Source organism: Ictidomys tridecemlineatus, chromosome 7 (assembly GCF_052094955.1).
Source record: "Ictidomys tridecemlineatus isolate mIctTri1 chromosome 7, mIctTri1.hap1, whole genome shotgun sequence".
NCBI lineage: Eukaryota > Metazoa > Chordata > Mammalia > Rodentia > Sciuridae > Ictidomys > Ictidomys tridecemlineatus.
The window spans coordinates 134,243,429-134,270,384 of record NC_135483.1 but is presented as its reverse complement, the minus strand read 5'-3'; the positions used below and the strand labels follow the sequence as shown (position 1 = coordinate 134,270,384).

The 26,956-nt window shown below is 35.1% G+C and overlaps 1 protein-coding gene and 1 long non-coding RNA gene across 8 annotated transcripts in view; one reads left to right on the top strand and one right to left on the bottom strand.

The window, feature by feature from the left end:
* Positions 1-7,783, top strand: part of Slc38a11 (solute carrier family 38 member 11) — a 51,612-nt gene extending 43,829 nt beyond the window's left edge. For all 4 annotated transcript variants that reach the window (XM_040294399.2, XM_078017514.1, XM_021733111.3 and 1 more), the window contains one exon: positions 5,946-7,783. In XM_040294399.2, the coding sequence (XP_040150333.1) occupies positions 5,946-6,239 (294 nt within the window). In that variant the 3' untranslated portion in view covers positions 6,240-7,783. The remainder of the gene's footprint in view (positions 1-5,945) is intronic.
* Positions 1-9,741, bottom strand: part of LOC144365556 (uncharacterized) — a 259,899-nt gene extending 250,158 nt beyond the window's left edge. For all 4 annotated transcript variants that reach the window (XR_013424114.1, XR_013424116.1, XR_013424115.1 and 1 more), the window contains exon 1: positions 9,444-9,741. This is a non-coding gene — a long non-coding RNA (uncharacterized LOC144365556). The remainder of the gene's footprint in view (positions 1-9,443) is intronic.
* Positions 9,742-26,956: the final 17,215 nt, after the last annotated feature.

Genomic DNA, 26,956 nt, shown 5'->3' with positions numbered 1-26,956 from the left:
TGGATTAAAATAAAACTAAAACTTTTTAATCTTAAATTATAGTTAATAGCTTTCATTTTAATTTATAATTTGGGGTGGGGGCTGTTGGAGACTGAACTCAGGTCCTTGTCATCTTCATTAATAATTGTAGTACTTGAGGAATTCTTTTCTATTATGGCTTCTCAATTATCACTAAGTAGAACGATGACCTTCATAGATGTGATACATATTGGAATAAGATCTTGGGAAATTAGGGAAATGTTATTTAGTAAAGTTTAACATCAAAGGATAAATTATTTGGGGTTATATTACTTATTCAATAAAATTAAACCTCATTTAGAGTTTTATGTTTAATTCATCATTTTCATGGCAGTAGACAATGAAATATTTTTCCAAAGCAAATGTACCCTCACTTTTAAAGGATTAATTTTAAAAGCAAATAAAATGAATGTAAATCTCATTCTTGGTAATAAGAATCCAGCATTTTGGCACTGACATTGCTATTATAGAAAAGAGGCATGTACAGTAATTGGGCCCTATGGGTTTCTACTTGCAGCAGCACAAAGAGAGGGAAAAAAAATGAAACAGCTGGTGCCTGTGGCCAGAGTAACCAGTTCAACAGGCATTGTGTGAAGCTTGCATGGAAGTAATAAAGCAAGTTAAATACCCAGTGAGAACCCAGATACAGAAATACAGTCATCAGAGTGAGCAAGACATAGTCCAAGTTGACAGATCCTGAGCTAAAGACAGTTTTTGTTTTTTAAGGTATAGAAATAAATTTCATGTGTCTGAACTGGTTAAAAATAGAAATTTAAAAGATTAATAAGTATTATTTTATTTTTTTTTTACCTTCCCTGCACAATTTGAGAGGTTTTTGTTCAGAAAAGAGAATTCAGACACTTTTCCCATCCATATAGTTGGTAAAATTCTTCAACACTTTCTGTTGTTTCCCTGTTGCAAATGGTAAAATGTCCTGGCATCAGTTGTACTATTACCAGTGGATAGCACTGTTCTGTCTTTATAAATAAAAGCATGTTTTACTCTCTCTTTAATAAGTAGCTCTGATTTTACAAACTGTCAAGCAATTTTAAAAATCATTCCAAAGCCAGTAATGTATCCTCAAACAGGTCTACACTAAAGGAAGGAAATAAGTTGGACTAATTTATGGAAAATAGAGCAGATAGAAATGCACTATCATTTTACTGATGATCTTGAATTCCAGCAACAACCTCTCGCAAAACTGAACTTTCAAGTTACCAGAAAGTAACTGGTATTCAAGACGTGATAATCAACTGGGCTTCTTCCAGTACAAACATCATCAATGTAATTTTCTCTGTAATTGTTACTTTCTCACCTCTTATGAATTACAGCATAAACAGAACACCCCTTTCTTTGCCCTGCCCAGGGAGTTAGGTTTGAAAGATTTCAAGGGCTGACAGCAGCCTTTCCATAGCAGCTGACAGCAGTTGTCATCCTGATGATACCTTCAGACTCTGCAGCTCCAGATCTGTTCCTACATTGAGAAGAGACTACATATACAAACCAGTATATACACGAATTTGAATTACTTTGTTTCAGAAATTCTTCCTTCAAAGAAATCATAGAGTATAAGCACAGATTGAGTTCTATAATATTTTCTATAACTTAGAAAAGCACTGTGACGCTGGGGAGGCAGCTTGGTGGTAGAGTTCTTGCCTAGCATTTCTTTAATTCTAGACATAAGACAGCTAATCTTTTGTTTCTTGTGTACCTTTATGGGTATTCTTTTGTATTCAGGCACTATAAATTGCAAAAGTACTTTGTCTACATATTTTAAATTGGAATGTAATATTGTTTTATCTTACTCATTCCTCATTCTTGTGTTTCTCTTACTGGTGAAATATTTTCCATGCAGTGTGGTCACTACTATTCTTCCACAGACCTTTAGATACTCCCTAACTAGTCTGATTTGATAATGTGAAACATGTAATTGACAATTTAGATTTCTTTTTTGGTTTTGTAAAAAACAAAAAGAGGTGTATTATTGAAATCATAGTAATAATATTTCACCTATAATAATATAATTGGTGCTTAATGTGGAACACACAGTAATTTGATTAAGTGGTGACATTGAGAAAATAGGTAAAGTTTTTTTTTAATATAATTTGTTATTCTTCATCATCCAACTTCAAATTCAGTTTGCTTTGGTTGAATCTGGGAAAAATCTGTGAATATAGTTTTCCAAAAAGCTCATAAAACATAGGTTATAGATACATAGAGTTTCATTATATTATGCTTATATATACTTACAAATTTACACAATGACCTTTTAAAATATAGAAAAACACTTTAAAGAAATTTTATATTTAATTATGAATCAATATTGCATTTTTAGTTATTGATTATGTATTTTAACACTTTTTTATCTTTAAGACAATAACATGTTCTATTTCACATTAACAAAATGAAAGCTAATAACCACATGATCATCTCTATTGACAGAGTAAAAGCATTTGATAAAGTCTTCAGCAGCCTTTTGTGACAAAAATTTTTAACAGTTTAAATATAGAAGGAAAGTTTCTCCATGTAATAAAGAACAGTTATAAAAAACTCGCAGTTAAGATCATAATCAATGGGAAATAACCATAAGTGTTTCCACTAAGATCCAGTACAAGTGAGAGATGCCCACTTTTAGCACTTCTATTCAACGTACTAAAGGAAATACTAGAAAGAGCAATCAGAAAAGAAAAAGACATAGAAGACATCTGAATCAGGATGGAGGAAGTAAAACTATAGTTGCAGATGACACAATTGTGCAATTGTGCCAGGTTTCAAAAAAATTCTAGAAATAATAAATAAATTTGGTAAAGCTGAAGAATCCAAGTCAACATACAAAAGTCAGGAACATTTCTTTACACAAATAACAATTTAGAGTAAATTTAACCAAGGAGATAAAATACTGTTGAAAGGAATTTAAGGAGGTTCAAATAAATAGAAGGATATTCTGTAATGATGAATTGGAAAAATTACTATTGTGAAAATGTGTATATTCCAAAGCAAATGTATAGATTCAATACAACCTCTATCAAAATTCAAATGGAGTAATGCATAGATAGGAAAAAAATCTAAAACCTATATGGAGTCACAGAAAAAGCCTAAGTAAACTAAAGCAATTAAAGAAGGAAAACAAAGAGGAATGACATTTCCTGATTTTAAAAGATATTGCAAAGCTATAGTATGGCACTGGGATAAAAATAGAAACATATTAATTGAACAGAACAGAATCCAAGCATATAGTTAAATCAGTATTTGACAAGGTCATCATGATAGGGAAAGGATAATTCCTGAATAAATAGTGCTGGGAAAATATATTTCCACATTCAAAAGAATGAAATTGGACCCTTATCAAATACAAAAGTCAACTGGAAAGGCTTAAAAGACAACTGTAAGATCTGAAACCATAAAATTCCTAAAAGAACATGGGATAAAACTCTTTGACATTGGTTTTGTCAATTACTTTTAGATATCACAGCAAAAACTCAGGCTACAATGACAAAAAAAAAAAACATATAAATAGAACTACAGAAAACTAAAAACCTCTACACAGCAATGGAAACAGTCAACAAAATGAAAAAGCAACCTAGCCACTAGGGGAAAAAGTATTATAATAAGGGGTTGATATACAAAAATTTTAAATAATTCTTACAACTCTGTAGCAGAAAATATAAAAATAACAGAAATATTAAATAATGGACATATGGCCTAAATATATCTTTCTCCAAAGATATAAAAATGACCAATAATAAAAGGTATTCAATATCACTAATCTTCAGGAAAATACAAATTAAAATCATTGTGCAATATCACCCCAGAGCTACTAGAATGAATATTATAAAATAAATTAAAATAAAGTTTCTTAGTAGTTCTTTTTTGCTGAGGCTGGCTTTGAACTCTAGATCCTCCCGCCTCAGCCTCCTGAGCTGCTGGGATTACAGGTGTGCATCACTGCACCTGGCTAATAACTTGGTACTTCTATAACTCTACTACCCATTATTTTCAATCTGGCATTCTACCAATAAATATTGGCAAGGCTGTGAAGAAAAGGGAGTCCTGGTATGTTGTTGGTTAGAATGTAGATTGGTACAGTTACTATCAAAAGCATTATGGAGGTTCCTAAAGAAATCAAAAACAGAACTACCATTTGAGCCAGCAATTTCTATTCTGGGTTTATAGCCAAAGGAAGTAAAATCACCATCTCATAAAGATATCTGTACTTCCATATTCCCATGTCAATTGTAGCATTATTCATAAAAGCCATGATGAAACAACCTAAATGCCCTTCAGGGGATAAATGGATAAGGAAAATGTGGAATATATACACAATGGAATGTCATTCTGCCTTTTAAAAGAAGGAAATCCTGCCATTTGCCATGACATTAATGGATATTAGGCTAAGTGAGCAAGCCAGACACAGAAAGAAAAATATTACATGATCTCATTTATATATGAAAAAATTTTAAAAGGTCAAATATACATATACAGAGAATAAAAGTGTGATTACCCAGGGACAGAGAGTAGGGAGGAAATGAGATAAAGCTTAAATGACACAAAATAGTAGATAGGATGAACAAGTCTAGAGATCTAATGTAGAACATAAGAACTACAGTTAATAAAATTATATGGCATATGGGATGCTTGTTAAGTATATTTTAGCTGTTCTTTTCACATATGCAAAAAAGTGATTATGTAAAATAAAAGTCATGAACTTTGCATTACTATGATAATCATTTCACTATCCATATGTATCCATAACACTTTGTTATGGATAAATCTAAAATGTAAACACAAAAAAATCCCACATAATTTAAAGGAAAACTTTTATTTTGTGGGTTGAGAATAAAATTCACCATATTTTAATATATTTTATTAATTTTATGTTCTATTTAATATATGATGTCATTAAAATGGAATAATTAGAAAAAATATATTACCAAAAATGAATTGAATTTCAACATTTACATCATTTGCAAAGTGTCTAGTGAGGTTTAGGACTATTCAGGGAGAAGTCTCCTTTCCTTTGAAGTCAATGACTTGGTATTTTGGGGATGGGGTTACCAGGGATGGAACTCAGGGGCACTGGACCATTGAGCCACATCCCCAGCCCTATTTTGTATTTTATTTAAAGACAGGGTCTCACTGAGTTTCTTAGTGTGTCTCGTTTGCTGAGACTAGCTTTGAACTCTCAATCCTCCTGCCTCAGATTCCCAAGCTATTGTTATTACAGGCATGCACCACCATACCCTGCTATAATTTGGTATTTCTATAACTCTGTTACCTATTATTTTCAATCTGACATTATGCCTTAGGTTAAATTTATCTATAGCTAATGTAGGGGAAAGTTATAGTCATTTAGTTCTACTGTCAATTTTCTAGGGTAATTAATGCATTTCATTTTGCTTGAAAGAGGATTTAGAAATGTTCTTCCATGTTAAATGCCCTGTGGTTATAGTTTTCCTTTCTCAACACAGACAGGCACTACTTTCATATAAGCACAGATTTAGAGGAAGACAATATGCCCATACAATTTTTCAAAGTCCCCATTTGTACACAAATGACAAACAGACCACTCAGGTTTGAAAGGCATAGTGGATACCATAAATGAAGAATATAAGGACACAGGACGTGACTGAAATAAAGGGAGACTGCAGATTTACTAGAAGTCGGTCTTATTACGTTTCATTTTCTATATTATTTTCTGATCATCTGGTCTTAAGTCTGATGTACTATTATATATTATCTTTTTCATTTGTAAATATTTCTTTGGAAAAGGAAAAACCTATTTCTGAGTCTTTCTTTGAATTATTTTTCTTTCCTTTGCTTGATTCAACAGGTGCAATGAAAAATACATTTTGAAAATGTTTTTAAAAATTGTCCAAAGAATGTTTCCATCTAGTAACATTATCTTGTTTCTTGTTTTCAACTCACAGGGTGTGCTCTGTGCAGCTCCTCTGATTTTTATCATCCCCTCAGCATGTTATCTGAAACTGTCAGAAGAACCAAGGACACACTCAGATAAGATTGTGTCCTGTGTCATGCTTCCCATTGGTGCTGTGGTCATGATTTTTGGATTCATCATGGCTATCACAAATCCTCAGGACTGTACCCATGGGCAGGAGATGTTCTACTGCTTTCCTGACAATGTCTCCTTCACAAACATCTCAGATTCTCATTTTCAACTGACAACCCAACTTTCCATTTTAAACATCAGCTTCTTTCAATGAGTTGACAGCTTTAAAAATATGCTTGTTTTCATAGACTTCTAAACCACTTAATAATATTCACATTTGTCTCTATTTATATGATAAAATGATCATTTGGGCATTTATCAAGACTTGTGTTTGTTTATTCTTCAGTGCAATGTAAAAGATAAAGAAAACTGAATATATTTTACTGTAAATTAGAACAAATGCTTCATTCTTCTGACCTCAGTACACTGATGTTAATTGAGGAAAGAAAAGTGAAGCCTTTAATGTTTGCTGCAATCTCATCAAAGCATTACTCTTTTTACTTATCATGTGAGCCAAGATACTGTGCTCCAAAATATGTAGGTGATTATGAGTTGGATTTTTGTGTATGTGTCCTTCAGGACAGAGAAAAAAAAAGTCTTTAAAGTATATAGAATCGAAGCAAGTGGGAAGCTAAACAATTAAAAAGAATGATTATCTGAAGAACAAACAGAAGCTATTATAACTTTAGTAGCATCTCTTGTTTAGGGAAAAGTGGATCCCTGGAGTAAAATGCTCCCACTGTTAAGAAGCTTGAATAATAGATCTGATGTGCAGACCCAGGTGTGTGAGGAAGCAAAATCACCTCCCAATTTTTGATGTTGTGGGACTATGATGTTCACATTATTATAAAAACAGAACACACACATGTATTGTTCTGAAGCATGAGCCTTAAAGACTATTTGTGCATCAAATTTGGAACTCTTGAATTTGCAGTGCTGGCAGGAAGATACAATGAGAAGCTGAACTGCATGACTAGAAGCTGCAGTAAGAATCAGAGCTACACAAGAGGTATCATCTCTCTCCTCAGAGATATGTTGGAAGCTCTTACTGACTAGGTCCTTTGGAAGTAGATGCTGAAATAGGGTTTCTCCTGCAGGGTATTGACCAGGAATCATAACTAGTGAGAGGGAGGGAGAAACAGGATTGGAAAGGAAAAACAGAACTGCAATGCAAGCTGGCGAAGCCTCCTTCGAGTTCACGGAAAATCTGGAGCACATAGGACCCATCAGAGTTCTCTCAGTTCAGAGTAAATAGCCATAGTACTGCTGCCTCCATCAGTGGGAATGCAAATGGACACCTGGGGAAGGAAGAGCCCTTGGGCTAGGCAGCTCTCTGCAGCTGAGCACTGGACAGGAAGTGAGAGCAGGAGATTAGCTTCTGCTGATAGCTGGGGCACCACAAGCTTCCTTCTTAGGGGAGGTCTGGAAGGCACAGCTGTGTCCACCACAGATGCCCTGAATTTTTACTGAAGACTTGTATACATTTTAATGAGAATTTCACATTTTCATATTGATGATGATCTTTAAAAAAACCAGTGCAACATTGCTTTCATTTTCATTATAGTCTGTACTATAATTTATCACAATTATACTGATAGTCCCTGCAATTAATATCAAAGTCAAGAAAACTCACCGATGAGCTATTGCATTTAACAAGCAGGAGTCCTTGACTTCTATGGGAAAAAACGTAATCTTTCTCTGTTTTTTTAATTTACATATGACAGCGGAATGCAATAAAATTCTTATTACACATATGGAGCACAATTTTTCATATCTCTGGTTGTATGTGTTCATGTTTTGATACCTGTACTTTGAATACTATTGATCATCCCATTCCACCATCATTAATGACCCCATGCCCCCACCTTTCCCCTTCAACCCCTCTGTCCTATCTAGAGTTCTCTTAAAAAAGAAAAAAAGCAACAAAAAATTGGACCATCTGAATGACTACCTTATATCAAGTAGCACTGAAATTATATTCCCTACTTTTCATCTGTATTTCAGTCAGATTGACCATACATAGTTGTACATTGATTATTGCCAAATAAGGGGAAAAATACAACAAACAGAGTTAATATATACACAATTTGTTTTTATAATTCCACAGGTGAAATAGCCGGGGTGGGGGGGGGGATCCAAAATCCATAGCATGTATATATAAAATAGCTTCACAGTAGTTTAAATACAGTATCAAGAGTTGAGTTGTCATCACATGACTCCTGCTAAGAAAGCCCTAAAGAGTACCAGGAGCCCGAGCCTCGGCTGGTTAGGGCTTCAGTTGTGGTTTTTGCTTCAATAAAACAGTCACTAATTTAATTAAAATCCTGTTGACTGTATAGCTTTTCTGTATTTAACTTGTAAATTTGTTTCTTACAGTTCTTTAAATTATGAGACAAAACTATTTCTGCCTATTTTTAGGTTGGTAAAGTTATTATAAAAATATTTTCCTTCCATAATAAGGGAACGTGAGACATCTTTGCACCAGTTTATTCCTACATTCTTGAGACTGAGAAATACTGTTCCATGTAGTTACTACTTAAAGTCATGAGAGATGAGATATTCAAGAGTATACAGAGAGGCACATCAAGGATAACGTCATTAAGCACTTAACCATCTATTATCTTGTACTTTGGGACATGTTATTCTTGATTCTCCAAGTATTCGAAAAGCTCCTGGTAGGAACTGAATGCAGCATCTAATAGTTAATAAACATTTGTTTGTTATTAATCACCTGTAGAACAAGACTGCCTTTGACCTAGTTATCAGGAACATGGGTTATCAAGATCTTTAAACTGATGAGTGAATAAATCTTAGGAACTCACATCTATTTCACAAGAATATTTGGTTATTTTTTCCCCCTGAACAGAACAGCATAGTGGCAAAACAAAGCAGAGCCTCTACCCTTATCTACTTTCCGCCTCAATTTAATCAGAGGTTTCCACTGAAACTTATTCCTTCTTAACTATTTCTTGCCCCTAACAAAGTAACCTGAAGGAAGTAAACCTCTTTGAAGCTGTTATTACTTTAAAATTTACCAAGCATTTCTCAGTTTTAAAAAGGTGGTGGCAACCAGGCACTGTGATGTACACCTGAGGCGAGACTCCCAATCAAGAGGCAAGAGGATAGCGAATTCAAAGGCAGCAACTTAGCAAATTATCAAGGCCATAAGCAACTCAGCAGGAGTCTGTCTCTAAATCAAATATAAAAAGAGCTGGGAATATTGCTCAGTGGTTAAGCGCCCATGGGTTCAATCCCCAGTACTGAAAAAAAGAATAAAAAGGTGGTGGCAGAAAGCAATAGTATGTGTTAATGCAAGCATTTTGCCATACGCTTCCATTAAAGATATTAGTTGGATGGCATTTGTGTTTAGGAATTGGGTCCCTGTCCATTTCACTTAGAATTTTAATTTCAACCTTACCTGAATCATCTTCAAAAATCAGAACAGGTTAACTGTCTTGCCTCTGAACTCTTTCTAGTGGTGTCAAGAAATATTTGTTCCCTCCTGTCATTCCCAGAAGAAGTCCAGATCCAGATTATCCAACAAAAAAAATCCCAAGAAGTCCTCCTCTGGAGTCATGCTGTATACTTTTTCTTAATTAATGACTTCTATCTCATTTTCTGCTGCACCCCACTCCATCCCCGCTCAAGAAAGCAGTGCTAGTCTGTTTCTTAAGGAGGGGAGGCCTGCAAGAGGCATGGTTCCCATAAATGCTTCATGGACTGTGCCCAGAAAATTAACTTTCCCAATCAGATAAGCTCTTTTAGAAATTTATACTTACTCTTAAAAGTGCATAAAGTATTTACCAGAATAACAGAGCAAATATTCCAAGTGAACTGGAGACACCATGAGCTAGAGAACACATAGACCAGGAGAGAAAGCAATGATTCTCCAGAACAATGGTTTTTCAACTTCAGCACATGTCAGAATCCCACCTGGAGGACTTGAGAAAACACACATTTCTGGGCCTCCCCACAGAGGTTTCTGGCTCAGTACTCTAGAGTGGGGCCTGAGAACTGCATTTCTGAAAATGTTGTTGGTTCAACGGACCACATTTTAATAAGTTTGGAAGTTGGACATAAGAAGGTGCTAGGTAGGGACATCTGTTTAGAGTCTGGGGCAAAACTCGAGCAAGATGTAGGAAGGAAGGGGGAGAAAAATTGAGAACAAAGGAGAACACAGAAATTACAGCCTAAAGTCAACACAGCTGTGGTGGTTAAACTGAAAGCCTGGTTCCTAGCCTGCCAGCATTCAGGGACTGAGCTTTATAGCCATTACTGAGAGAAGGGAGACCATATACCAGTTCCTCAAGAGTACACCAAGTTTTCTGAGGATAAACTCAACAGGATGTCTCACTTGGAATATTACTCAGGGAACATGAGTAAAACTGGGTTATGAACAATGTTCCTTTTTTTTTTTTTTTTTCCCCAGTACTGGGGATTAAACCCAGGGGCACTTTACCAGTGAGTACATTTCCAGCCCTATTTATTTTTTATTTTGAGACAGGGTCTTGCTAAATTGAGGAGGCTCAGATTTCAGGCATGTACCGCCTCGCCCAGCTTGAACAATGTTCTTGATAACATCAGGCAGGTGAAGAATTGATACACTCTTACAAGACACTTGATCACTCCACTGAAGTTTGCTGCTCAACAAGGAAAATTATCAGTACATTTAGCTTTGGCATTTTCATTATATTATTCATTTGTAGCAATGTGTAAGTGGATGTCCACTAAAACAAAAACAAACACACACTTGACAGTCTGTTCCTCATTCTTAACTCCCATGTGATTCCTGTCCTCACCAGCTAGCACCCAGGATAATGGTGACTTCTAAAATGAGCATTATGCTTTCAGGCTCTTCGTCTTCCAAAATGACTTTTGTATTACTTCCAGAATTACCTTCTTAAAGCATGCTTTGCATAAGATCACTTGCTTACTCAAAAGCTTTCCATGAAACCTGTGGGATGAGGAACAAACTCCGTAGCCTATCTTCAAAGCTTTCATAATGTGGCCTCAACATGCTGGTCTGGCCTTATCAGCCATCACTGCAAGAAGGAACAGTTACTGGAGCATAACTAAAGCGTGACTTTACACTGAAAATGTTTTGCATGCCCTTTGCTTTGCCCTTGAATTCTTGTCTTTCTCTTATCTTTAATGGGCAAAACTCTCACAGAAATTCCATCAACCCTTCTGTCTTCTCCATGCAACATCCTTGACAACCTAATTGCAATTTACAAAATTCCCTCCTTTGAAATTTTGTAATTCTTGAGGTTGTTACATGTAGGAACCTTGTGGGGCAATCCATACTAAAAATTCCTTGAGAACAGAGAATGTGTTTTAAAGCCTCTTTTCATTCTTTATAGCCCATGGCATGATGCCTTGGAATATAGTAAACACTAAAATATTTAACATGAGATTTATGGTGCAAAAGAGAAACTGGATATTTGTACCAAGAACAATGCAAAACACTTCATTGGATTTTTCCAGCTGTATTGATTATCATTCAGTAAAGTAGAAATTTAATGTGATATAGTCATTTATCTAACAAGCTGATTTATATAATTGGGTTTCCTATTTTGCTTTATTATGCATAGAACCTTCAGAGAAATTTTGTGGCTTTTTTTTTTTTTTTTTTTGGTAGTCAGGATTGAACCCAGGGGCACTTTACCACTGAGCCACATTCCTATCCTTTTTTTTTTTTTTTTTTTTTTAATTTTGAAACAGGGTTTTGCTAAGTTGTTTAGGGTCTAAGTTGCTGAGGCTGGCTATGAACTTGTGATCCTCCTGCCTCAGCCTCCAGAGTTGCTAGGATTACAGTTGTGCACCCCCACACTGGGCATGTGGAATATTCTCAAAAAGTACATACAAATCAGCCTTTTCACTTGTTTAATTGCTAAATGAACATTATTTGTTTCTTTCTTAATCATAAACTCCTTGAGACCTAAAGTCATGTCATATTTAGTTTTATTTTTGACATCATATGGTCATATACTTATTCATTCAAGATGCCCAATGAACACTTAATGACTTGAAGTCTTGCAGTTATCTAATTTAGACATTTTTAATGCATATTTAAATTTATATTCCACCAGAGAAAGGTACATTAATTCCTTTATTTAATATTACTTATAAAGAAAGAATCAAATCTTAAAACCAAATTGTGTTCATGGTTTAGGTACAGTTCTCAGCAGACAAAAGAGGAGTTGGTTTAGGAACAAAAAGGGAACAGTTTAGGAAAATCACCTCAGGCAACAACTCAGTCTCTAGTTTAAATTTGAAAGATTTTGGAAACTTTTATTTCCAAGGCACAGGGGCAGCTATGCACTATCATTTTTTTTCTTTCTTTTTCTTTTTCTTTTTTCCTTAGTTTTGTTTTGCCAGAGCATAGTAAGGCCAGTTCCAGAAAAAGGAATTCAGCCCAGGCTTCTTGGAGTCAACCACCATCACATAACAACACTGTTCTTAAATTTTTTAGGTTGTGGGAAGAAAACACTAAAGTATCTTCTAAGTAAAATTAAAAATAATTTTACCCAAGAAAGGCAAACTCTGGATAACTTTGGAATTTTCTTGCATAATTTTTGCATGTGGATGAAGTCCCAAGAATTTGCTAAGCTATACCTTTAAATACTATTCCCCTTTGTGAAAGATGGAAACAAAGATGAAGAATATGGCTTGGGGTTTCATGTGTTCTACATCTTAAAATATTTATAAATGAGTTCATATTTTTTAAAGACTGTAAGAATAGACAAGAGAAGGAAAATATGTTTAAACATTAAGAAAAACAGGACTTAAAGAACCCTAGGGCTTTGTAGAAGGGACTATTCAACTGTAAAAACACAGTGGGAGATATTCTCTGTTCTGGAAGACTGTCTGACCTTTTAAAGTAGATTTTTAAAAAGAAAGCAAAGCAATTAAAAAATGTTATTATTCAGGTGAAAAGTTTCCTAGGAACAAATAATTTCATATAAATATCAGTTGAGGACCCTTTGTCCTCAAATTGTCTGGTTAAACTTGCTCCTTAACCCCATTCCACAGTTTTGAGGGCCTACACCATAATTTCTGAAAATCTGGATGTCTTTCTCACACTTCTCTATGCTGCCATATCTAGAAGCCTCTATAAGACTCTGGATGCAGAACATAACCTCTTCATTACTTTCCATAAAAGCCACTTACTTCATGCAATGTGTACATTTTCTTTTTCATTATTGTTGCCTCTGAACATGCAGAGTTGCTGCAACAAAAGGTCTTCCAGGAACATGGCTTTCAACCAGTTTGGGGCTTCACCATCCATTTCCTAAAGTTAACTAGAAAATAGTTCCCTCTACTTCCTCAGGAAGGTCCCAGTACTTATAGGCCCTGAGAGATATCTCTTGCATGGTCTCCAACATTGCCTTCCTCTCTCTCTCTCTCTCTCTCTCTCTCTCTCTCTCTCTCTCTCTCTCTCTCTGTGTGTGTGTGTGTGTGTGTGTGTGTGTGTGTACCCCACATCTTGTCATTTTTTCCCCCAACAAAAATGCTTACCTAGGAAAACTTCAGAGAGAAGGTGTTAATATGCCTGTCTTTCTATCTTCTTAGCAATATGTACTTTGTGATTTACATTCTCAATTAGATTTCTGGTGACTCTGTTCTCCATCAAAAGAGAAACCCAGAAGACTTCTGCTTTGTATAAAACCCAAACTTCGGTTCATGACTTTAAAATAGGAACCATCTCATCTAGATGGGCTTGGAAGGGATGGACTAGCTCCCCTGGTTTCAGCACACAGGGGAGCCACACAGTTGAGGCGCCCCAGGCATCAATAGCTTATTGTCTGTCATTTAATTTTTTACCCCAAAACTATACTGTTCTCCAAACAACAGCTGTGTGTCTGAATGCTTTGTTTGCCCTCTGGATAAATCTAGCTTTTCAGAATCAGATTAGAGCAGCCCCAGCTGTAGTGGGTGGATCCTCATCTGTTTCATGAGTGAGGGAAATCTCTAAATCTACTAGTTTTCTCAAATATTATCTACGAAATGACAGATCTAACCTGCTGCTGATTCCTCTTCTGTGTTTAAAGGAGAGACACCCATTAATACTGGAGCATAAATTAGAGGATCTAGATTAGTAATTAGGAAGTGTGATTCTAAGAGAATAGAATGTTGCCCTCCCACCTCTCTCTACCTCCATAAATTCCAGCAGAATGCAAGATTACAACCAAATACTTCACTTTTCTAAGAGATCTCTCCAGCCTTTTCTAGTAGACAATAACTTCTCTCCCTCTGCAACCTGTGGGTACTATTTCCACATTTGAAATAGAAGGAACAATCTGTGTGAATAAAGACTTTCTAACCACGTGAGCTGCTCTAGAATTTAGTGAACCTTCTGTGCCTGGAATAATTTAAACAGAGGTTTGATAATTGCCTATAGTATGGTAGTTAGTTCGTGTACTATGTAAGAACTAAATTTAATAATCTTTAAGGTCTGCTCTAATGCTAAGCTTTTAGGTTATGCCTTGTTCTTACTGTTGAGATAAAATACAGCTGTTTTGCAACTCCTTTGTTATTTATTGTTGCATGTCTTTTAAAAATATGTAAATGTTAAACTACATTTAACAGTGACCATTTGTTCATTTGTTAAACTACATTTAGCAGTGACCATTTGTTTCTTTTAGAGCTTAAACTACCTTGTACAAAATAAATGTTCAGAAATTTATGATTGGCCCATGAGAGATGATTTTAAGCATGGGGTGGGGGTGTGAAAGGGAAGGGAGCACAACCAAGATGTCATAAGAGACCAGGGAGCTAAAACTCCAAACCTCTGTTCTTGTGTTCCCACGAAAAAAAAATTTAAAGTGACACACTAAAATCCATGCAAGAGAACTTTAGTATAGATGAAATTAAAGTAAAAGCAAAGTCAGGCTTAAGCAGAAAGCGCACTCAAGAGAGAAATGGCTGTCTCCAAGAACAGAACCACTAAGGAGACAGGCTGTCTCCAGATTTATTACTATTTGATGTTTACCAGGAGATCTGGGGAACACCTTTTTTACTTTTTGCCAATCAGGTGTTCAACTCCTCCTCGCCTAGGGTTGTGGAGTTTGGGACCTTAGTTGTTCCTCTCCGGAATGGTCAAGGCGGCCATCCTATTTAGGGGGACTTCATCTACAAGTCAGTCCCATATTAACGTGGGCAATGGGATCAATATGTGGTCAAAATTTACCTTAGTGTGCCTGAGCTACTAAAGGACACTTCCTTCCCAGACAAATGGAGACACTTATAGCTATAATTCCTAGCTTTACATCAACATTAATGGACCCTGCCAAGAGTTTGTCTAATTAATCCTTTTTTCTTGAAGTGATTTAGAACTAGCTCCCTTGCTTCTGTTTATTTTCTACAAATTAACTATCACCCTTTGCTTTCTTGTCTACTTTGGAACTTGTTTAAAGAAGACCCTAAAGTAATTTAAAGAATACTTGTTACCTTGCCTGCATTTCACTGCTCATTCTAGCTACTACCTAACACTGGAGACAATAAGCAGACATGAACAGCACCATAAACTACCAGGTTTCTAGTTTTGAGTCCCTGAGGAATGATGGGGGTTCACTTATTCTGCCATTGGGCTCAGGCAAAGGAGTTACGGGGCCACTGCTAACCAGTGTGCAAGTCTCTTATTCTCTTCCTTCTTGTCTTCATTTCTACTTCTCTACTAACGGTAGGATCACTTGCAAGAAACACTGCACAAAGTGTTTAATAATTGTAGAAAGTGATCCTTCAACAGAAGGAGATTCTCTCAAACCAGAACAGAATATAGCCAAGAAAAAGATGAAGACAAATGCATCAAACCCACAATATGTTCACAGATATGCTGCATACATTGGTGATTAAGAGTTGGGAAGAGCTTCTACTACTTTAAACTCACAAATTATATATATATAATTTGTGAGTTTAAATATATATATGAATGATAGTGTGGCACAAGACTGTAATCCCAGTGATTTGGAAGGCTGAGGCAGGAGGATCACAAGTTTGAGGCCTTGGCAAACTAAGGAGACCCTCTCTCCAAATTAAAAAAGTGAAAAGGGCTGGGGATATAGCACAAATAGAGTGCTCCTACCTTCAATATCCAGTACAGCAAATAAAATGAAACAAATCCACAAAGTATGATCTGGAATCAGCAACATTGGTATCACTTGTGTGCTATTAGAAATGCAGACTCTCAGGCTGCACCTAAAACCTACCAAACCAGATCTGCATTTTAATAAGGCTCACAGGTGAACTGTGTGCATGTTCAAGTTGGAGAAGCTTGAGAAGCCCTGGGATAATGGTGCCTTGTTCTTTGGTAGGGGAGCTTATCAGAATCAGCTAGGAAACTTGGTTCAATACAGAATCACTTCCTAGAGAGGATATTGTGTCTACACCAGAGATTCTGTTATTGATGAGAATGTGCAATAATCATCGATGACCAGCTGTAAGACTGAAGCCTATTTAGTTTGTTCTACTTATAATTACGTGACTAAAAAAAAAAACCAAAAAACTCTTTTTCCCGTCATTGTCTCAGAATAAAGACACTAGTCATAACTCTCCCTTAGGTCACACTAGCAATTTCTTTTTAACTATGATTAACACAATACTACAAATAAAAAAAAAATTAAAAATACAGCCTATCGGAGCTGAGGTTGTGGCTTAGTGGTAGAGTGCTTGCCTAGCGTGTGTGAAGCACTGGGTTTGATCCTCAGCATCACATAAAAATAAAATAAAGATATTGTGTCCACCTAAAACTAAATATATATATATATATATATATATATATATATATATTTTAAAACATCCTATTGATTTCTGGTTGCATGTAAAAATCCCTAATGAATAGATCAGATAGAATTTCTTTTTTAAATCAGGGAATGTACTTTGAATTCATGGTCATGAGTGCTTGCCTAGCGTGTGTGAAGCACTGGGTTTGATCCTCAGCATCACATAAAAATAAAATAAAGATATTGTGTCCACCTAAAACTAAATATATATATATATATATATATATATATATATATATATATATATATATATTTTAAAACATCCTATTGATTTCTGGTTGCATGTAAAAATCCCTAATGAATAGATCAGATAGAATTTCTTTTTTAAATCAGGGAATGTACTTTGAATTCATGGTCATATCTGTCACCAAATAAGGGGGTGGGAGTGGATAGTGAAGAGAAATATCACTGCAATAAATATCGAAAACCTAATCATAGTATTTATGTTTGAACTAACAGAAACAACTTAATAGATAAGGGTATGAAAGTCCTTAAAAATTTTTCTTCAAAATAGTTGTGGATTGTCAGCTAAATATAAATTATTTAATATCATAAGAAATGCTTTACAAAAAAAACAAGAGAGAGAAATGAATTACAGTAGATGGGGTAGAGAGAGAAGATGGGAGGGGAGGGGAGGGAAGGGGGCAGAGTAGGGGATAGGAAAGGTAGCAAAATACAACAGACACTAGTATGGCAGTATGTATAAACGTGGATGTGTAACCAATGTGATTCTGCAATCTGTACACGTGATAAAAATGGGAGTTCATAACCCACTTGAATCAAATGTATGAAATATGATGTCAAGAGCATTGTAATGTTTTGAACAACTAATTAAAAAAAAAGAAATGCTTTACTAGTTAGACTGAAGAATAGCTTAAAATGCATTTGACTGTAATAATGGTGATAATGTAATTACTTTGTTAACATTAAAGGCTTAATAAAAATGTACACTCTACATAGAACCAAACAATGATTGAGTCATACAATTTAAACTTGGTGAGTGTCTAGTATTCATAGTAGAAAGACTAGTCCTCATTCTAACCTCGAGAGAACTTAATTAGAAAGATAAAACAACAAAAAAATGTTTTGTTTTGTTTTTTATTAAAAAAAAAAAAAGGAGAAGGAGGAGAAGGAAATCCTGTGTTTTGCAAACATGGATGAACTGGAGGACATTACAGTTAAGTGAAGTGAGCCAGATGAGGAAAGACAATACTGTGTGATATTAAGTACATGTGAAATCTAAAAGCTCATAAAAGTTGAGAGCTGTCAGGGGCTGAGGGGCTGGGTGTGAAGGAAATGGAGGGATAATTGGCCAAAGGGTACAACATTTCAGGCACACAGGATGAATAAATTCTGGAGATCCAGTAGATACCATTTGTGAATGTAGTTAATAATACTTTAGACTATCCTTTATATTTGTCAAGAAAGTAATTCTTAAGTGTCCTCGTGCCCCCTCCACAAACAAAGGAATAATTGTATGAAGTGATGTGTATTTTAATTAGCTTGATTCTGATAATCATTTCAAAGGTATATGGATATCAAACACCTGCTGTCCACCTTAAATATATACAGATTTTGTCAATTATATGTCAATAAAGCTGGGGGAAAGAATGGTGAGCCACAAGAAAACAGACCTAGCTGAGGCAGCACACCTTGCATCCTCAGTTCTGTGGAACAGGGCAGGAGTTCTGAGCCCATAGCGAGGGGAAATTTCAGCTTTGTTATTATACTTGAAAGTGACTTAATTTTTTGATCCTCACTTTCCTCACCGTAAAATGAAAAAAAAAAAAAGATTAAATACTAGATTTATGTAATAGTTTTTCCTGTTTATTGGTCATTTGAATGAATTCTATGTACTGTATTTCTTATTTTCTTTCACTGAGGTTTTGGGCTTTTTTTCTGGATAAATTATTGATATCACACCTCTATAAAGATGTATATAATAACTTCAAAGAATTATTTTGGTATTTATTTTAAAGTTTATTAATGATTATTTTACTTCATCTTGTTTTTCAATTTACATAGACAAATATATTGGGTTTAATATTTCAATAGTTTTATATCATTCTTCAATTCAAAAGTAATACTTTACATGCCTTTTCTTCTAGTTTTAAAATAACCATAATTTGACTTGTCTTTATAAGAATTTTATCATAAAATTATAAAATGTACATTACATATAAAATGGAATAACATGGCATAATAAGAAAAGTATTACCACATTGTTAATATTTTGATTTGTGATCATCCAATCATTTTTCTATGTATATTATCTCCAAATTGAGGTAATAGTACATGTAAAGTTTTGGGTCCAGTATGTTAAATGTCACATTATGAGTGTTTTTTCTTGTCAGTAAAAGTTTCCTTGGGAAACTTGATTTTTTTTTAATAGCTGCATAACATTCCATGTCTCATATATTTCATAATCATTCTTCTATCACTCTGTTTTTAGGATATTCCTCATGATTTTTATAAAAAAACCTTAATGAACACATTTTCATATAGAGCTGTATATCATATTTTATTTTATTAAGACAAAGCCCCAGACATAGAATTACTTAGAATTTTAAAAGTTTTAAATTTCCCGATTTTTTGCTGCTGCAAATTGAAATCTACTTAAACTATAGTTATTAAAATTGCACAAGTATACATAAAAGTCTGTTTTGACACACATTAAAACTATATAATACCATTGAAAAAAATATTAACCAACAAATGGGATCTGTTCTAAATGATTTTAAAAAATAAAGATTTTGACTATACCTCTCCAAAGAGATATGTTTTAAAAACAAAAAGAACATACTTTTTAAAAACCACAATTTTCTCATAATCTTATTGCTGATCATTGTGGTGGTATAGTCATGGTTAGTCCAAGGCTAATCTATGGGTAATGCAGCTCAAAGCAAATGAGTAATTAGATGGTATCCTTACAAATTAGAGTGTGGACATGGGATCAAAGCAAATGAGTAATTAGATGGTATCCTTACAAATTAGAGTGTGGACATGGGACAAAGGAGATATAGATATAACATCAATAAATTTTGTAAAATTCTTGCAGCCATAATATTGTCTATGAAATATCTGTATAAATTAAAAAACATTTATCTCTAAAGAATTAAAAGCATGTTTTCTTTCTGTTCATATCAGTGGCCTGGGAACAATGGCCAACTTACAACACACTAAACACAACTGCCAAGACTATGGTTTCCAAATATCTTTCCTCTGAAAGAAATCAGGACCCTTTGAAGAGATGGCTCACTGCAAAAGTAGGCAGAAAAGTTGCAAGATAAGAATGGATTATCATTTGATAAGAGAAAACAGAAACCGATCTTCCAAAAGAATCTGGAGGTAAACTTGAATTGATTTGCTTTAGTGAGTCAAATTGGGACAATATGAACACCAATCAGAATAATTATAGCTGTGGTTTAAAAATCCACCCTGTATGTGTTTAAAAAAACAAAACTCATTCATTTTCTTTGGAGGATTAGAGGAAGCCAATATATTATGTGGTTTAAAACTGGTTTAAAAAGGCGGAGGAAGAAGTGATTAGATCATAAAAACTCTAACCTCATCAGTGGATTAATTCATTGATGGATTTATAGCTAACTAGATTATTGGGAGGAAGTTAAATCTATAGAAGGTGGGGCCTCATTGCAAGAAGCGGGCCCTTGAAGACTATATCTTGTCCCTAGCTCTTTTCTCCCTCTCTGCTCATGGCTATCATGAGCTGAGAAGCTTAATCCACCATAACCTTCTGCCATGATATTCTGCCTTACCTCAGGCCCTGAGAAATGAAGCCAGCTGACCATGAACTAAAACCTCTGAATTATGAGCCAGAATAAATCTTTCCTTCTTGAAGTTTTTTTTCTAAGGTATTTGTCACAGTGCTAAAAAGCAATTAACATAGGAATAATGGGAATCTCTGTACCTTCCTCTTGATTTTTTTATGACTCTATAACTCCTTTTAAAACGTCTTTAAAAAAAAAACAAATGAAAGTAAAAATACTATCAAGTGTTCTCCTTTCTTAGCTTTCTATTATTTCTTTTTTTTTTATAACATTAAGAATTGAGTCTTCTAGAATGTGGACAAAGCAAGCTTACCATCTAACAATGCTGAATATCTATACTTATTATCTGCTATGAATATTTTTGTAAATATAATTAAAAAACATGAAAATGCATCTAAAAGACATATAGTGTCCAAATAGTACATCTAATACAAGGTATGAATAGCAGTCTCTCCTTAATGAGTTCCTTCTCATTCTTATTTTGGACAAATTTCTTTATAATCACAAGGGCAAGATGGTTCCCACCAAAGCCACACAGGGAAGAGTCTTGTCTTTTCTTTTTTTTTTTCCCTAGCAACCTGATGCTGTTCACTACAACACATTATTCTCAGGATACATTAACATATACAAGTAATGTAGGACCACAAAATTATAGATTGAAAATTTGAAAAGGCTCTGAATCTCTATTACAGCGTGAGAAATTTTCAGAATACAAATTTTATAGTGTTGAGGTAATTTGTACGAACACAGTCTCACATTCCTCAATAAACTTGGCACAGGTTTAAAGCTTTAAACAGTCTGTTCTTGGACAACTTCACTTTTATTTCCCTTGGAAGCAGCTGGCCCCTCCTTTGGCCTTAACCCAGGGTCATTGTCCTTTCTTGCTAGGCCTACCATCTTTCCAGGCCTCCTCTGAGTTTTGCTTCCACAGATTTCCTAGGCCCTTAGAGATCCAGGCTCCTTTCCAGTCTGAGGCCCAAATCAAGTTCACTGAACTCAAATGGAGACTGTTCTGGTAATTTCAAATGTGAGCTGAGCGTTTTAAGACCAACCTTCCTCTGGAGCTCACACAACAACACAGTTTACCTGAGCTAAGAATCTTCCCATAATGAATATGTTCTGGGTTTCTAGTAGTTATCTCATTTTTTTTTCTATTTCCTTATCTTCAAACCTTTACAGTGCTCTGCTCTTTATACTTCTTATCATATGTACCTGGTGATTCCCGACCACCCCCTCCACTCCAAACTGCAAGCACATTTTCTTTGAAAATGCCTAAACTCTGAATATACCCTTGGATTAGTGATTTCTGCCTCCCATGGAGGACTGACCTTGAGCTGTGGGAGCCCTTTCTGCCCATGCTCCAGGAACAGAAGAACAGAATTGTCTGAGGAGAGCCACATTCCTGGGAAAACCCATACCAAGTACTGACTTGTATTGGAGTTTGACAGTCTAGCCTTCGCCTCATAGTGGGCCAAACCGAAGACGTAATTTAGGTTCCCTGAGGAATCAGCGTGAACCTCCTAATTCACCTGAAATGTCTCTTGCTTGTCTTCTTTCCCCTTCCCTGTCCTACCTCCTCTACCCTCTAATCTGCTTCTCCCAAGAGGTCTTCCTTGACAAATCACAGGTACTAACACATGGATCCCTATCTCAGTGCCAGATTCTGGGGAATTCAACCTAAGAGTCGCTGCTGTGAAAATGCCAACATTTAGTTACAGTCAATCCTTGGAAATAACTTGTAAAGATTTTTCAAGATATCATCTACATTATCGCATAAAGAAAAAAAGTCTGAATTCTGGTTGTTTGTACTGGAGCAACCCAAGCTTTGCTTTTTCTCCTTAGCAAAAGGGCTAATACTGAAGCACCAATCATATTTGCTTAATAAATAATGTTTTATGGTAAAAAATTATAAAAATAAATAGGTTTTATTTAGCTGTATGTTGATCAGGTAGGGAAAATATCTCGTGATATGTTTTATTAGAATATGATGCAAGGTTTGGGTGCTTTTATTACATATCAAAATTTAAAATTTATATTTACATGTAAAGAACTCTAAGAGAAAGGAAGCATAGATAAGCAGAACAAATATTAAACAGACTTGGTTTCCCTAAATGCAACATGGGCACATTAGTGATTTGTGCTTGAGATTTATATTTATTGTCATAACCTGGCAATCTTCTTAAATATTTGGTCACTTTTTTTGAATATGAGAGCATTTAGCAGATAAGTGCTTTATACACTGTTGAGTGCATTTGACTTCAATTTCAGACTCTTCATACTTCAAATATGAACCTGCTTTAATTTACTGGAAAGAACATAAGATTTATGGAGCTAATTTAAAAATGAGACACTTCTACTGAGAAAATAGTTGTGTTCTCATATCAACACTGGATTTTTAAAAATCGGCTATGCTACCATGTAAGAATTTCAGTCACTTATAGAAAACTATTACACATTTATTCATTTCTAAAAATTTTCTTCAAATAAATTAAATATGTGAACTGTTTATGTCAACTTTCAACAATCAGTAAAAGAACTAAAATGGCAAAATGTCACCATACTTTTGCCCCCACACACATTTTTTTGGTAATAACTATCATATAATTTCGTTTGACCAGCTCTTTTCTGTCTTCTATGATCAAAACCCATATCAAGAATAGGCAACAAAAATAAATAAATAAATGAATAGGCATGATTTTAACCAATGGAAAAAAATAATTTAGCTTGAGACATGAGACAGGCTACCATCGCAAGAAAGTGGATAGTCTGTGTTAGGTAGTCTAAGCAATAAAATAACTGTAAGTCAGTAAAGACTCAACTAGATTCAGGCTACACTGACATTGCTTGAAGACGTTCCAATTGCGTGAGCATGTGATTATACATGGAGAAAAGACTTCAGTAACATTTACAAAATTTAGTCTCTATAATTTTAGCTTTATAGAAAAAAATTAGACAAATGTGTTTTCCAGGCAATGACTTAAGAAGGAAAAATATTTATGAGGTACTAGATTGTGATGTCTTATACTCCAAGGTGCAATAAAACAAATGAGTTTTTTTTTCTTCACCTATGAAGCATTTTAATTGATTCAGATAAAAATACGTAGTCAAATGCAGATGTACATAATGCAAATTTGAAAGAGGTGTTGAAATTCTAATAGCACACATAATTAATGATGTCTTGCATAAAATCAAAGCAAGAAGGGTCATAGTGAATAACCTTTGAATTAAAAAAAAATCAGGTTAAATGTCTTCAGTAATGATGTGGCTGCATAAAATCCAAAGCAATGAAAGAGGTTTCAACATTCTTTTGAAAAACCCATAGGACTCTAATAGTCTTGAGAATTATGGCAAGTTATTTAGATTAAAATATGAAAACTTCTAATATTGTGGTCCTCATGCAAGCCCACCTTTGCTAACTTTGTGAAAGAGTTAAAAACCAAAAAATTTTTTCTTGAGTTATTCTAGCAATTTTGATTGGGCATACCTCGTCCATGAGACATAAAGATTTTTTCCGAGGTTATTTTGTTGTGTTCTTTATTTATCAGCTGATACATGTTCCTGGTGTTTTCATGCCAATAACTCTTTCTTTTTTATTTCTCAGATATATGAGTATCCTAGATGGACCAAGCACAGAGCCGGAATTTTTACTCTGTCCTTCGTTTGTTGATCACACATCTGAAATTCTTCAGATAATTTTTGCCAAGAGCAAAAAAAAAAAAAAAAAAAAAGTCAAGAGCAGTAATTAGGTTGAAATCCTGGCATGATTCCTCACCACTGGGATGAAAGGTGGATCACCCCAGGGATGAAGCATTTCTTGCAGCATGTTAAGGCCTGTTGGAGCATTCTTTGAGCTTTTCTGTTTCTTCAAATAAAAGCAAGTAAGTTGGTAAGTTTAGCTCATATGTGTGGTTGCCAGTTTCCTTTGCCCTACTTCCTCTCTACCACTTAGAGATTCACCCCAGCTGCTTCTTCCAACTCCAATCTGAATGCCCTTTGTTGCCCTGGCAGCTCACCAAATTTACCCAGGAAAGGCCAAAACAAATAGCACCATTGACAGATATTACAAAATGGGTGCTGCTTTGCAAGGAGATGCAGCAGACATGTAAGCCCTCTGGGGGTCTCCACGAGTGAGCTGAGTCAACATATAAGCCTCTAGACTCTCTGGAGCTCTCTGCTGCCAAGAATCAACACTCTTCTCATAAGCATAAGGTGTCAGATCATTTCAGGATGATTTATCTGGCTTTCCCATGGCTTTGTACATGGCTTGCCCACAGCCTCTGAGAATAAGAGAGGCAATAACAGTGCCTCTCCAAAAGGAGATAGATGGGTACATACAGGGCTATCCAGCTCTTCAAACACTCTTGCCCATGCCCAACTACTAAAACCACATAGTACGGTATTTTTAAATGATATGGTATTTTAGTAACAATGGGAAGCTATGAGAGGACTTTGAGAAGAGGAGCTGTATTTTTGAAAGGATATCTATCTGGTTCTCCTGATAAAGAGGACAAGAATGGGAATGAGGAGATAAGTTCAGAGTGTACTGGTGTAAGGGAAAAAAAATGATGGATGCTTAGTTTTCAGGGATGGCATATGGATTATATCCATGGGAAAACAGGGTTTTATTTTTCAAGTGTTTATCCTGAAAACTGTCTTTAGGGCAATAGTCACATAGCAGAGCCAGTTATTAAGGTCACTTCTTGTAGCCCAAAATATAGCTGTGTCATTTGTATATAACCGAATGCCTATTAGATAATCTCTCTTCTAGAAAGTGGGCTAATAGTAGCACATAAGATTGTTTTGAGAATTAAAATAATACGTATAAAGCTCTTAGAAGAAAGTTTTTCACATGAAAATATGAATAAATATGAACTATTATTATTCACTCTAGTCTCTGTTATAGAGTAAATAGAAGGACACTTATTGTAGCTCTTCAAAATCTGCACAAAGCATTAAGGTATAATGTAAAAAGAAGAATTGGAAGAATCAGCCTTGGTCAATAAGGTCTGTGTTCAGATTCTTTCTGCTTACTGACTCTGGTCTTGCCACACTATGAATGTCTTCATTCAGCAAAATTCAGTTTAGTTCATGGCTGATTCCTGCCCACAGAGTCGAAACACAGAGTCTTTAAAAGATACAAGTAGTTTTTTTTTTTTTCCTAACAGATTTTTCCTCATAGGGAGAAGTTTGAGTACTTCTTCCTTTCTCTCCTTGTGCCTTAGGGAATCTCTGGTGGTCCCCATGGATCCTTCACAGTCCCAGCTCCTTCTAGGCAGCATCCCCCACCCCTCAACTTTCCCCAGCAACTTCAGACCCCATCATTATAGTTCCAGCTCCACCTAAGTCCAGTTTCTGGTTTATAGAAATCACATATTCATCTAATGTCCCTCCAGTCCAAGAGGAATTATAACTTCGTGATGTGTGGTTCCCAGGCTGCCTAACCCTTTCATCTAGCTCCTCTGCTTACTATCACCTCAGTGATAATTTCCCAGTATTTAATTATTCCTACTACTTGAAAGATTGAGAGTGAGTTCCATTTCCCTGGCTAAACACTGAATAATATTCATAGTTGTATTCATATATTGGTGATATTTGTAAAGTGCAGAAAGTGGAACACACTGGCAAAGACCAGGGTCCACTATTTGCAGTATTACATAGATATTGAAAGGGAAGAAAAACTCTCTTGGATGCTTTATCTACCATGAGCTTTCAAGATAATTTTAAACAATGCTAAAATTCTGTTATAAAATTAACAGCATTATTTTTGCTGGAAAAATAACAGAGAAGTGTCAAAAATAAGATAGTTTATATTAATTACTATAAATATATCTGCCCTATATCATTCTTGTGCACTTCATAGTAGTGTCAGGGCTAGGAGAGAATTCAGTATTGTAAACGAGATACGTCTCACTTTGTTTGACTGGAACCATACAAGATCAAGTAAACATTTAACATCAATTCTACAATAGCAGAGCTTGAGAGAGGTAGGAAGGAGGCAATGAGAACTGCCAAGGACACTTACCAAGGAGGAAAGAGCAAGCTGTGTAATCTGGGACTCTCTGCTAGCATGAAACAAGAAAAGGCATGGAGAGAGAGGGAGAGAATGAATACATCCTTTTGAAACACACAGATGCATCCAACTTCTCATTCTACCTTAACTACTAGAAAATGTAACTTCAAAGACATACCTTGAGCTTTTTCTCCATACCCAAGAGCACAGAGAATTGATCATAAACTGCCTACGACAACATAAGATGTCACATCACTAATTAAATCTTAACAAAATCAGTTATTCTTTTTATGGTAATTGGTACATTCCAAAGATATAAAAAAATACAAAGTAAATATTCTAATTTTCAATA